The sequence below is a fragment of the Mobula birostris genome, chromosome 3 (genome assembly GCF_030028105.1).
Source record: "Mobula birostris isolate sMobBir1 chromosome 3, sMobBir1.hap1, whole genome shotgun sequence".
Classification (NCBI taxonomy): domain Eukaryota; kingdom Metazoa; phylum Chordata; class Chondrichthyes; order Myliobatiformes; family Myliobatidae; genus Mobula; species Mobula birostris.
Window position 1 is genome coordinate 59,178,900 of NC_092372.1, and position 14,613 is coordinate 59,193,512.

Here is a 14,613-nt window from a genome sequence, read left to right on the forward strand (position 1 = left end):
CACTGAGGTCAGGCTAAAGAGTGGAGTGACACTGCCAATTTTTCAGTTCTCTGGCCAGAGTCCAATGATTTTTGAAAGATCATTGCTAATGCCTCCACTGTCTTTAATGTTACCTCTTTGAGAACCCTAGGGTGCAGTTCATCTGGTCTGGGTGGCCTATGTATACCCTTGGGTCTGTCAGCTTTTTGAGCACTTCTTCCTTGTAATAGTAACTGCACTCACTTCTCTTCCTTCACACACTACAACATCTGGCACACTGCTAGTGTCTTCCACAGTGAAGACTGATGCAAAATACTCATTTAGTTTACCTGTCATCATCTTATCCCCTATTATTATTTCTCTGGCCTCATTTTCTAGCAGTCCTATATCCACTCTCATCTATCTTTTATTTTTTTTACAAACTTGAAACTTTTACTACACACTTTAATATTATTTGCTAGCTTACTTTCATATTTCATCTTTTACCTTTTAATGATTCTTTCAGTTACTCTCAGTAGGGTTTTTAAAGCTTCCTAATCCTCTAACTTGCTGCTAATTTTTGCTTTACTGTATGCCCTCTTTTGTTTTTATGTTAGCTTTGACTTCTCTTAGTTTAGTTCTCTTGAATAGTTTAGCTCATGGAGGAGCTGTGGAGCAGACTCGATGGGCCGAATGGCCTACTGCTCCTTTGTCTTGTGATCTTGTCAGCCATGGTTGTACTATGTTGCCATTTGAGTATTTATTTGTTTTTGCAATACACCTGTCCTGCACCTTCCTTATTTTTCCCAGAAATTCATGCATTGCTACTCTGCTGTCATCCCTGCCTGTATCTCCTTCCAATTTACTTTGGCCAAATCCTCTCTCATACCACTGTCATTTACTTTACTCCACTGAAATACTACTACGTCAGACTTTCTCCCTATCAGATTTCAAATTTAACTCGGATTGTGATCACTGGCTCCCAAGGGCCCTTTACCTTAAGCTTCCTAATCACCTCTGGTTCATTACATAACACCCAATCCAGTATAGCTGATTCCCAAGTAGGCTCAACAACAAACTGCCCTGAAAGGCCACCTCATAGGCATTCAACAAACTCGTTCTTGATATCCGTTATGAACCTGATTTTCCCAATCGACCTGCATATTGAAATCCCCCATGACTATCATAACATTTCCCTTTTGACACGCCTTCTCTATTTGCTGTTGTAATCCGTGGTCCACAGCCCAGTTACTGTTGGGAGGCCTGTACGTAACCATTATCAAGGTTTTAAGCCTGTTCACAATACTCAAGAGAAGCCTTGCCAGAGCTTTATAAAGCCTCAACATTACATTCTTGTGTTTATATTCTAGTCCTCTTAAAATGAATGCCAACATTGCATTTGCCTTCCTCACCACAGACTCAACCTGCAAATTAACCTTTAGGGAATCCTGCACAAGGACTCCCCAGTCCCTTCACATCTCAGTTTTTTGTATTTTCCCTCTATTTAGAAAATAGTCAACCCTTTCATTTTTTTTTCTATTGAAGTGCATACCATACACTTCCTGACACTGTATTCCGTCTGCCATTTCTTTGCCCATTCTCCTAATCTGTCTAGGTCCTTATGTAACCTATCTACTTCCTCAAAACTACCCACCCCTCCAGCCATCTTCATATCATTTGCAAACTTTGCAATAAAGCCACCAGTTGCATCATCCAAATCATTGACATACAATGTAAAAAGAAGCTTTCCCAACAAAGACCCCTGTGGAATACCACTAATCACCGGCAGCCAACCAAAAAAGGCTCCCTTTATTCCCACTCTTTACCTCCTGCCAATCAGCTACTGCATTATCCGTGCTAGAATCTTTCCTGTAATATCATGGGCTTGTAGCTTGTTAAGCAGCCTCGTGTGTGGCATCTTTTCAAGGGCCTTCTGAAAATCCAGGTACACAACATCAACCAATTCTTCTTTGTCTGTCCTGCTTGTTCATTCTTCAAAGAATTCCAACAAACTTGCCAGGCAAGATTTTTCCTTGAGGAAACTGTGCTGACTACAGCCTATTTTATCATGTGCCTCCAAGTACCCTGAGTCCTCATTGTTAATAATTAACTCCAACATCTTCCCAACCACTGAGATCAGACTAACTGGACCATTGTTTCCTTACTTCTGCCTCTCTCCCTTCTTGATGAGTGGAGTGACATTTGCAATTTTCCAGTCTTCCAGAACCATTCTAGAATCTAGTGATTTTTGAAAGGTGCCTCCATGATCTCTTCAGCCACCTCTTTCAGAATTCTGGAGTGTACACAATCTGGTCCAGGTGACTTATCTACCTTCAGACCTTTCAGTTTCCCAAGAACCTTCTCTCTTGTTATGGTAACTTCACACACTTCCCACCATACTTCTAGTGTCTTCCACTGTGAAGACTGATGCAAAATATTTAGTCAGTTAATCTACTGTTTCGGAGTCCTCCATTACTACCTCTCCAGCATCATTTTCCAGTGGTCTGATATCCACTCTCACCTCTCTTTTACTCTTTATATATCTGATGAAACTTTTGGTATCCTCTTTAGTATTATTGGCTAGCTTACTTTCATATTCTATCTTTAAGTTAATGACTTTTTTAGTTGCCTTCTGTTGGTTTTGAAAAGCTTCCCAATCATCTAACTTCCCCCTATTCTTTACTGTATCATATGCCCTCTCTTTGGCTGTTATGTTGGTTTTGACGTCCCTTGTTAGCCACGGTTGTGTCATCTTTCCAGAAGAATACTTCTTACCCTTTGGGATGTATATATCCTGTGCCTTCTGAATTGCTTCCAAAAATTCCAGCCATTGCTGCTCTGCGGTCATCCATGCCAGTGTTCCTTTCCAATCATCTCTGGCCAATTCCCCTCTCATGCCTCTGTAATTCCCTTTACTCCACTACAATACTCCTACTTCTGACATTAGGTTCTTCTCAAATTTCAGGGTGAATTTGATCATATTATGATCACTTGTCCATAAAGTTTCTTTACCTTAAGCCCTTTGATCAATTCCGGTTCATTGCACAATGCCCAATCGAGAATAGCTGAACTTGTAGTGGGCTCAACCACGAGCTGCTCTATAAAGCCTTCTCATAGGCACTCTAGAAATTCCCTCTCCTGTAATCCAGCACCAACCTGATTTTCCCAACCTACCTGCATATTGAAGTCCCTCATGACTATTGTAACATTGTCCTTTTGGCATGCATTTTCTATCTCCTCTTGTGGACAACATCCCTGCTACTATTTGAGGGTCTGTATACAACTCCCATCAGGGTCTTTTTACCCTTGCAGTTTCTTAGATCTATCCACAATGATTCAATACCTGCTGACCCTACGTCACCTCTTTCTAATGATTTTGTTTCATATTTTACCAACAGAGCAACGCCGCCCCCTTTGCCTTCCTGCCTGTAATTTCGATATGGTGTGTATCTTTGGACATTAAGTTCCCAAATATAATCTTTCAGCCATGATTCCGTAATGCCTACAACATCACACCTGCCAATCTGCAACTGTGCTGCAAGTTCATAGACCAAGAACCATTAAAAAAAAATCAGTGAAAGACCACACCCACCAGGGTGGGCAAACAACTAATGTGCAAGAGACAACAGACTGTGCAAGAACAAAAGAAAAAAAAGCACAATAATAAATGGCAAGAGAATGAGATGAAGAATCCTCAAAAATGAGTCCATAGGTTATAGGAACAGTTCAGTGATGGGGCAAGTGAAGTTGAGTAATGTTATCCGCACTGGTTTAAGAGCATGATGGTTGAGGGGTAATAACTGTTCCTGAACCTGGTGGTGTGAGTCCTAAGGCTCCTGTAGCATCTTCTTGATGGCAGCAGCGAGACGAGAGCATGACCTGGGTGGTGTGGGTCCCTGATGATGGATGCTGCTTTCCTGCAACTACACTCCATGTAGATGTGTTCAATGGTGTGGAGGGCTTTACCTGTGATGGACTGGGCCGCATCCACTATTTTTTTTTTGTTTTTTTGTTTGTAACATTTTCTGTTCAAGAGCATTGGTGTTTCCATACCAGGCTGTGATGCAATCAGTCAATATGTTCACACCATACATGTATAGAAGTCTGTCAAATGCCACCTATTGGCTTTAGATACGGTTCATTCCAGCACAACCCCAGAACTTATACCCTCAACAGGAGGCAAGCCTGGACTGTATGTGGTCCAACAAACTCTCTCATACTTGGAACTGCTTTTCACCCACATCTCTGAATTTCCACACACAACTTCCTGGCTGTTAACTCCTCCTGCATCTGGAAGCAGTAGGAGTTAACGGGCAGGAGGTAAAGAAGTCTCAGTACCTATGTCAGAGCAATTGCTGAGGCAGTGGCTAGTGGTAGTGCTAAAACCAATGATAATGACTGTGTCCCCATATCTAATGCTCTTTCTCATATCCACCACCCCATCAACCTACACTATCTAATGTGCTAGCTGAGTATAGCAGCAGGACCTCAGACTGATGTCATCATGTCTGTGGATTAGAGTGTGCAGTGAAGTCCAACAGCAGTTCAGTAACATATTCTCCAGTTAATTACCTGGATTGATGAGGCACCACCTTGGAGTAATTACTGTATCTCTGTAGAGCACAAACATACTGTCTCCACTCAGAAATACCACACTTATGTAGGGGAACAATTCTCCATAAGCTTGGACAGAAGAGGCACCTGACTTGAGCCATTCTGTTCTTCCTTTTCCTCGTATATCCATGTGTCCTCTGCTCATCTTCCTATGCATTTTAAATTCCAAGGGAATTGTTCACTATTATAAGCGATTGGTGCTGAAGCCTGAATTTTTTTAGTATCTTTCAGCAGATGAAACATCATTCCACGTAGACTTGCTTTTTGAAGTTAAATATTGAAAGTGCCAGAATCTTGTAGAAACAAAGTTCAGGTTAAATATATTATTGAAGTATGTACATAACACCATATACCTTGAGATTCATTTTCTTGCAGGCATTCACAGTAGAACAAGAAAGTACAATAGAATCAATGAAATTCTAACTTAACAGTCAAAATAAGTCAACCGGCAACAAACCTATTCAAAGAGTTAGTGAGAGTGTCCTACCTGCCATGTGATCAATGGATTGCATTCCTGGCTGTGAAAAGCTTGAAGATTAACACACACAAAATGCTGGAGGAACTCTGCAGCTCAGACAGCATTAATGGAAATGGGAGCAAGTTACCTTGTACAGCATACTCTAAAACAGCAGTACAAACATTAACCTGCATTAATTGCTTGTTGATATCATGACGTGCCTTTGCTGCCTATATCCAGCAGGCATTTATTGTGAATTTCAAAAACTTCCACCATCATAGTTTAGGGCCAATTTTACCACACCTTTATGTAGGAGCCACCATTGGTGCTGTTTTAGAAATTCAAAAGTATATTTTTTCTTAAAAACTTGAGCCAAAATTATCTCAGTTTTTTTCAAGGATATAGTTAATGCTGTCTTAAAAACCTTGTGGAATAACAAAACTATTTTTAAGGAATTAAAATGAGCTTTGGCTTCATAATTTTAATTCTTTAGAAAAATCTCTTGAACGAAGTGAAAGACATACAGGTATGTCATTGTGTGTTGTATTAGCTTATGAAGCAATCAATACTGTCTGCCAGTAATTGATTCCAAACCTACTGGCACAAATCTTTCATACAAGTTGTAACTTTTCTGCATAGATCATTACCCCCTGCCTGTTCTGCTTTGTCCTACATTATGTCTGCTTAGCTTCCTTTGAGAATGTATTGTTGTAATGGTTGGTGAGATGATCATTGTTCCTCATGTGCCACTGTTCATGTCCTCTCAGTCCTCTGTCCTGCATCCTCTGCTGCAGCTTGTCCCTGAGCTTCATCTGAGAAGAATGAAGAAAGGCAGAGGTGATGTACGTAACTCTTCAGTAATCCTGCCAGCATTGTCATATCACAATTAACATTTCCGTGTTGCCACAAGATCAGAAAGTACTTTCGGCCTATGTACAGGTTGAGCTGATAATGGATCGCTAAAAAGCATGAAATCCATGTATGCAATATTTTAATTGGGCCCTACAATGCTCTTTATAGTTTGCAAGGGATTCAATAAACATGTTTGAAGCTTGATGTTTAAAAACTGCAGAACATACACTAACTTTAAAACTATGACCTCATTAAACATTTGTTCTTTGTCTCTTGCTTAAAATAATTCCCAGGCTATAGCTACACTCCAGGTGTTAAGTGCAGACCAACCCAATCATCTTAAAAATAAATAAGTTGGAGTGAGGAAGGTGTTACTGTGTTCTCCTATAACCTAGTTAGTAAATCAGACTTGGGCTCTTCCTGATTTTCTATATCATTTTAAATAAGTGAAATTGTATAATAAGTTAATAATGCCCAATGTTTCTCACACCTTAGTTAGGAACCTCATACTGAGGTGATATCACAATTATTCAAGTACCTAGAATTGGAGGAAGGGTAGTCTTTTACATTCAACAAGAATTAAATTCTAAATAAGTTACTTGCTTATGTGTTCTATAATCCACTAAGATCACTGTAAGATCTAGGAATGTATAGCATTAATATTGTTTTTACTCCATGACTTTGGATATCCTAAAGACGTTTAAACTATCATATAATACATTTGACCTTCTATTACTCTTTCTATTCCAAAAAATGTAGAGACTTTTGAATTTAATGAAGTGTAACAGATCAATTTTACTGGAGAGAGAATTTAAGGCTACTCTGAATTATCAATCCATTCGATTCCCTTGTATATCATATTCTTCTGAAGAAATAGAAACTACAGAATAATGCATGAGTAATGGCAAAGCAGAGAAATCCACCATGGAAAACTAAAGGACTAAAGTTAATTTTTTCCAAGTATATTGATGTATTCCCAATAGTAGCGCATTGATAACAATGAACTCACTTTAACATTTTTAAACTGCAAGCATTCTAGTTGAAGTAGATATATTTGTTTGAGATAGATTGCAGTCAAACTATTACAGAAATGAAACATCTACAAACCTCAGGAATTCACATTTATAATCTTCCATTATTTTTATGATTGGATACCGAAGATAAACTGCTTATGGATATGAATCCATTTGACTGCTTACAAGACATCAGTGGCATTGAGTTCAGGAGAGTATCTAATTTGGATCCAAAATTTATAATGGGGATATTGTTATAACCATATCCTCAGAGACCTTGTGTCATTTTTGTTCACATTCAACGGTAAGATGATAGAAGTTCAAAAAATGCAGAAAATACTCAGCAGGTTAGTAACATCAATGGAGAGAGAAAGAATTGATAGCTCAAGTTATTGTGTCATCATCAGAACTGCGTAAGGTTAGAAATTAAATAAAATTTCAATATGGAGTGTAAGCAGCAATACATGGAGAGACCAAAAAGGAAGGTCCGTGAAAGGATAAGAAAAGATTGTGTACCACAAGTGTTGTGGAGCCAAGTGAAGACAAATGCATTTCTTTGGGAGAAGTGTAAGTAAGAGACAAATGAAATCTGAAATGCCAGAAAGGCAGAGAGGAGACAAGTACATTGCTAGAAATGTTACTAGATTTGATGTTGAGTCCTGAAGGCTGCAAAAAGCAATGTCAGAAGATTAAGTAGTGTTCCTTGACCTCTTGTTGAGTTTCAGTGCAGTGGTTGAGGAGACCAGGATGCTGACGTCAAAGTGTCAGGTGACTGAAAGAACAGGGCCAACCTTGCGAATCGAAGAGGGTTGTCCTGCAAAGCAGTTGCTCAATCTGCATTTGATTTGCCCAGAATTAAAGAAGACACTTGGCGAGCACAGAATGTGGTACTTTTAATTGGAAGAAGAGTTAGGAAATTACTCCCTGATGTGCAATAGCTGATGGTGTCCTTGAACAAAAGGAAGAGATGAGGTACAGTTCTTCCACAACTCATCATTAAATTCAACTGTTTCATTCCAGCTAATATTGAATCTCACTTTTCCATCGTTTGTTTTATTTCAATCCTCTCCTATTCATGCCTCTTCAATATATAATATAGTATTACCCATCCTATTTCAGCTGGATCTACCACCACTTGGTGTTTTTCTCCCCTAGTCTTTGCCCTATCAATATCTTCCCTTTTGTGCTCCCTATTCCTCCTCTACACTTAAAGCTTTCGTCACTTCTGACATCTCTGGTACAATGAAAGGTCATCAGTCGAAATGTTAACTCTCTCCATAAGTGCTACCCGATTACTGAATATTTCCAGCGTTTCCTGTTTTTACTTGAGAAACTCATCATGGACAAAAGAAGTCTAGTCATCACAGGTATCAATTTTCTCCGTTCCATTAGAAGAGTTCTCTTCATTACCATTGCTGCATTGAGGCACTCTTACATCACTTAGTAAAGTAAAGCAGTGGTCCCCAACCACCGGGCCATGGACTGCTACTGGGCCGCAAAGCATGTGCTACCGAGCCGCGAGGAAACGATATGAGTCAGCTGCACCTTTCCTCATTCCCTGTCACGCACTGTTGAACTTGAACATAGGGTCGCCAACTGTCCTGTATTTGCCGGAACGTCCCGTATCTTGGACTAAATTGGTTGTCCCATACGGGACTGCTCTTGTCCCGTATTTCCCCCGCTAAGGTAGGGCATTCCTATGAAACCTTTCGTGCCGAAATGGCGTGAAGCGAAGAAGCAATTACCATTAATTTATATGGGAAAAATTATTGAGTGTTCCTAGATCCAAAAAATAACCTACCAAATCATACTAAATAACACATAAAACCGAAAATAAATAACACTAACATATTGTAAAAGCAGGAATGATATGATAAATACACAGCCTATATAAAGTAGAAATAATGTATGTACAGTATAGTCGAGAAGATGAAGGCAAAACCGATTTGTGGGGGGAAAAATCGGCACGTATGCGCATGCGCACATCACATGCGCACACAGGTGCCCGCGCAAGGCTTCATGGTCATGGTAGTCTTTCCTGGCGTGAAGTGTCCTGGGATTTGACTGCTACTTTTGTCCCTTATTTGGGAGTGAGAATGTTGACAACCCTAACTGTAAAAGACATGTTGAGGTGAGTTTAACCCTGCTTGAACATACCCCACCCCCCACCCCGGTCAGCCGGTCTGCAAGAATATTGTCAATATTAAACTGGTCCGTGGTGCAAAAATGGCTGGGGAGCCCTGAAGTAAGGGAATGATAATAATAAAGTTGTATCATTTTAATTATTGCAAATATATAACAAAGGAGATGTGGAAAAATCATTTTGTACTTTATGTGGATTAATAATACTTTTGTTTGTTTTCACTTTAGGATGAATATCAAGGACTGGGTTTAATACCAAGCAGAGGTTATTTTCTGTTTCGGGTATGCATCAAAATTGGAAACTTATACTTGATAATAGTTATCAACATCAAGAATCCCAATGCAATAAGTTCAGTGCTCCCAGTGGAGCTGCAAACAGAGTACAAGGAAGTTGTGACTTACTTGAGCTATCAATGTGGAAGCAAATTGAGGATAGAGTATAGGTTAATGGAGGCCAAGTAATCATGTTACATGTGTAGTATATTTTGTGTTGTAATTCTAGTATTGTGGGTCTTATTGATGAGAGGCCTTGGTTAGTAGTGGATTATTTCATACTGTTTTCTTATAGAAAAGAATGATTCTGTCTTCAACCAATGCTTAGTTAAGGAGAAGTAGAGGCACTCTGATATCTGATATTGTCGAACAATTACAATCAGAGCTCTTTTTTTAAATCTCTAGCCACGAAATGGAAGGAGCTCGCCTACTTTTCATTAACAGGTATTTCAATTTTATTATCCAGTTAATTCTGTGACAGAGATCATGCCTCAATTTATTTGGCATAGTTGTTTAATAATGACATTAATCAGGTCGTTATTTTCAAGTCATTTTGCTGCACAAGTCATTGGTTAATTTTCAGTTGTGTGTTTAATTACAGTTATTCAGATGTGTGTTTAATTACAAAAATAAAATACTGGAAGTCTGACAGAAAATGTTGGAAATATTCAGTGGTTCATATGGAGTCAAAATCAAAGTTAACATTTCAGTTTAATAAACTTTCATTGCAACGGTGCAAAGAAATGTCCTGGTTTTAAAATTGATTTAAAAATATGGTAGGGTTGAAGAGAGCAAAAAGAGTGACTGAAGTTTAGAAGTGGTGATGGAGTCAGCTGAAAGATGATAGTATATGCCTGTGAATGAGTAAAAGGAAAAAAAAAAATTGTCTGGTGAAAGTGTATGTAGGAAGAGATCAATTAATTCTGAAGCTCCCATAAGAAGAAAGGGAAAACCTGCTGGAAAAATGAGATACACAGTTGGAACTGCAGTTCATCTGGAATAGTTGAACTTATTCTTGAGACCAGTATAGAAGGCAGTAATGTAAGCTGTTCCTAGAGCCTGCATTGGGATTTATTGGGATAAGTACGAGTCCAAAGACAGAGCTCAGAGCTGAAGTTGGATGGAGGTTAAAGTGAAAAGATTAAGTGCTGAAAACACTCACCTTTGCCAGTGCAGGTTGAGGACTTCATCACTATTTGTAAAAATTAAAATGATTGAAAACTACAAAGTCAGGGTCACTCTTGTAAACTAAGTAGAGGTGTTCTACAAAACAAACTGTCAATCTGCATATGGTATCTTCAGTTTTGAGGAGATCATACTGTGAGTACTGATATGTTGAATATATCATAAGTTCTGGAGGATATATTGATGAGTGAATATTTACAGAGAATTAGCTACCATTTAACCGAAGGAATATGTTTTGATCGGCATTATACAGTGGTGCTAGAAAGTTTGTGAACCCTGTAGAATTTTCTCTAATTCTGCTTAAATATGACCTAAAATGTGATCTGATCTTCACACAAGTCCTAAAACTAGATAAAGAGAACCTGGTGAAATAAGTAACACAAAAACACATTATACTTGTTTATTTATTCAGAAAAATGATCCAATATTACATATATTTGTTGGAAAAGTATGTGAACCTTTGTTTTCAGTAACTGGTGTGACCCCCCCTCCCCCCCCCCCAATGCAGCAATAACTTTAACCAGACGTTTCCGCTAACTGTTGATCAGTCCTGCACATCGGCTTGGCAGAATTTTAGACTATTCCTCCTTATAAAACTGCTTGAACTCTGGGATGTTGGTGGCTTCCTTGCGTGAACTGCCTGCTTCAGGTCCTTCCACAACATTTCTATAGGGTTACGATCATGACTTCGACTCAACCATTCCAAAACACAAATGTTTTTCTCTTTAAACCATTCTGTTGTTGATTTACTCTTGTCTTTTGGATCATTGTCTTGTTGCATTATCCAACTTCTATTAAGCTTCAGGTGATAGACTGCTACCTTGATATTCTCCAGTAAAATGGCTTGATAAAATTTTGAATTCATTGTTCCCTCGACGATTGCAGCTGTCCAGGCCCTGAGGCAGCAAAGCAGCTCCAAATCATGATGCTCCTTCCACCAAGCTTCACATTTGGGATGCGGTTTTGGTGATGGTATGCAGTAGTGTCCTCTTTTGTCGAAACATTGCAATGTGCATTTCTGCCAAAAATTTCAACTTTTGTCTCATCTGTCCACAGAACATTGTCCTATAAGTGCTGTAGCACACCCAGGAGGTTTTTTGCAAACTTGAGACATGCAGCAATTTTTTGGGGGGGAGCAGTGGTTTCTTCCATGGTGTCCTACCATGAACACCATTCTTGTTCAGTGTTTTCTTATAGTGGACACATGAACAGAGACTTTAGCAAGTTCTAGAGGTTTCTGCAGGTCTTTTGCTCTTACCCCTGGGTTCTGTTTCACCTTCTTCAGCACTGCATGTTATGCCCTTGATGTAATCAGTGTAGGATACTCCGTCCTAGGGAGCATAACAACAGTACTGAGTTTCTTCCAGTTGTAGACAATTTCTCTGACTATAGACTGATGAACACTCCAGTCTTTAGAATTGCTTTTGTAGCCTTTTCCAGATTCATGCATCTGTGCAGATCTTCTCCTGAGGTCCTATGAAATTTACTTTGATAGAGGCATGGTGCACATAAACAGATTTTTTTTTGAAAAGGAACAGGCTCTGTCAGTAACCTGACTTTGTGTGTCCTTTTTATAGAGAAGGGCACCTCTACAACTCACACCTCCAATCTTATTTCATTAATTGGAATACCTAACTCCAAATAACTTTTGTAGAAGACATTACGCCAGAGGTTCACATACTTTATTTTTCCAACAAATACATGTAATATCGGATCACTTTCTCAATAAATAATTAAAGGAACAAGTATAATGTTTTGTGTTATTTATTTAATTGTGTTCTCTTTATCTAGTTTTGGGACTTGTGTGAAGATCTGATCACATTTTAGGTCATGTTTATGCAGAAACAGAGAAAATTCTACAGGGTTCACGAATTTTCTAGCATCACTGTACGTCCTTATTACATTGAATGGATATTTTTCTTTTAGCTCCTTGTTTCCATGCCAGTTATCGTACATTTTTCTATTGTAATTGATTCTGCCATATAATAGATTGGAGTTGTAAAATAATTACATTGTAGCATTTAAAATATGTTTCTGTCTGTTACTTTTTCATGCAATCTTTAAACTTGGAGATATTGGTTATTTACAGTATATAATAATGTTCAGGTGATTTATTTTATACTCTGGTTAAGATTTGAGCAACAGGATCACAGTTATTTTGCATCTTCTGATTTGTAGTTTCACTGGTAACTAACAGTTTGACTTGGTTTAGACTCTTTATTGGGTTTCTGTCCAGCATTACGTGCTTTTGTCCATTTCAGAATGGAGTTACATTAGAGATTTCAGGGTTAATTTGTGGATCCAAAAAGTGGCTATATACAGTTGAAACAGCAGAGTAATTAAGATTATGATGTGGATTTTAAGGACCTTGTTAGTGTGAGGATGAGGTTTTATGTTGGTTGTAAAGTATCAGAACTTCTTTAATGGTTGAGGATAGGTTCGAAGACAAGGAGATGGAATTAGGGGGATGTTAATTTAGTCTCTAGGGGTACAGACTTTGAGAGTCCAAGGTTCAAAGTTCAAAGTAAATTTATTATCAAACTACATGCTGTTTATGTCACCATATACAACCTGAGAATCCTTTTCTTGCAGGCATGCTCAGTAAATCCAAGCACCATAATATAATCAATGAACGACCATACCTAACACGGCAGATAAACAACCAGTGTGCAAAAGACAATGAACTGTGCAAATACATAAGATAAACAGACAAATAAATAATCGATAAATAGTGAGAACATGAGATCAAGAGTCCTTGAAAGTGCGTCCACTGGTTGTGGGAACAGTTCAGTGATGGACAAGTGAAGTTGAATAAAGTTAACCCAACTGATTCGAGAGCCTGTTGGTTGAGGGGTGACTGTTCGTGAACCTGGTGGTGTGAGTTCTGAGGCTCCTGTATTTTCTCTTTGATGGCAGCAGCAAGAAGAGAGAATCACTCGAGTAGGAGGTCCCTGATGATGGATGCTGCTTTTCTGTGACAGTGCTCTGTGTAGATGTGTCCAATGGAAGGGAGGGCTTTAACCACGATGGACTGGGCCATGTCCACTACTTTTTGTAGGATCTATTTGTTAGTCCATTTAAGGATTAGGATTTAGTGTTTGGAGTCAGGTGTCATGGTTAGATTTAGCTACCGGGGCTAAGAGTCTGGGAGAAGATTTTCATCAGAGTTCATAATATTGTTTTAAGGTATTGGCATTGATTTATTATTGTCACACATACCAAGATACCCTGAGAAGTTTCTCTTGCCTACTGTTTGTGCAGATCAAATCATTCATTGTTTATTAAGGCAGAATAAAGTAAAACAATAAGGATGATAATTTTGAAATTATGAATGGACAGGGTTATTCTGCTTCATTAATAAGAAATGATTCAAAAATTTCTTGACTACTTTATTTTGGAATTGTGATTTTCAAATGATGGAAAATACTCAGAATTAATATTTTGGCATTTCAACTTACTTTGCTGTGGAAATTTCCCAGGGGTGTGTACCACATCTACTTACAACTATTTCATTTTGCAGGAACGTGAACGTCTATAGGAATGGTTGATGCAGATGCTGAAAATGAGTTATGTTATCAATATTTTTAAAACGTCTATTATATGCATGATAACTTTAACTACATGATTACTGGTTGTTATTTTCATAATGAATTCACCTCTGAAGATAAACATGAAATGTATCAAATGTGAAGTTGTGTTTATCAACAGATAGTGTGTAAGTACCACTTTAAGGCTGATGTAATGCAATGCATGTTACTGAATTTTCTTTTCACATTCTCTGTTTGTGATGGCATCAGCAAATGTATCAGTTAAAATAAAATTCATAGTTAAGATTTTCTGTTTGCTTCTGTTTTAGAACATACACTCTTTTAAAAGTATTTCCAGTTTGTGTAGTAATCCAATCACGAACAAGAGAAAATCTGCAGATGCTGTAAATCCAAGCAACACACACAAAATGCTGGAGGAACTCAGCAGGTCAGGCAGCATCTGTGAAAAAGAGTACAGTTGACGTTTTGGGCCGAGACTCTTCAGCAGGACTGGAGAAGAAGAGATGAGAATTCAGAGTTAGAAGGTGGGGGAGGGGAGGGATAAACACAAGGTGAGAGGTGAAACGGGGAG

At 38.5% G+C, this 14,613-nt stretch overlaps 1 protein-coding gene across 1 annotated transcript in view; it reads left to right on the forward strand.

Annotated features, from left to right (window-relative positions):
• Positions 1–9,750, forward strand: part of nmu (neuromedin U) — a 45,865-nt gene extending 36,115 nt beyond the window's left edge. The window contains exons 8-10 of the mRNA XM_072251829.1: positions 5,797–5,871; positions 9,265–9,318; positions 9,715–9,750. Coding sequence (XP_072107930.1) covers positions 5,797–5,871; positions 9,265–9,318; positions 9,715–9,750 — 165 coding nt within the window. The remainder of the gene's footprint in view (positions 1–5,796; positions 5,872–9,264; positions 9,319–9,714) is intronic.
• The last annotated feature ends 4,863 nt before the right edge of the window (positions 9,751–14,613 follow it).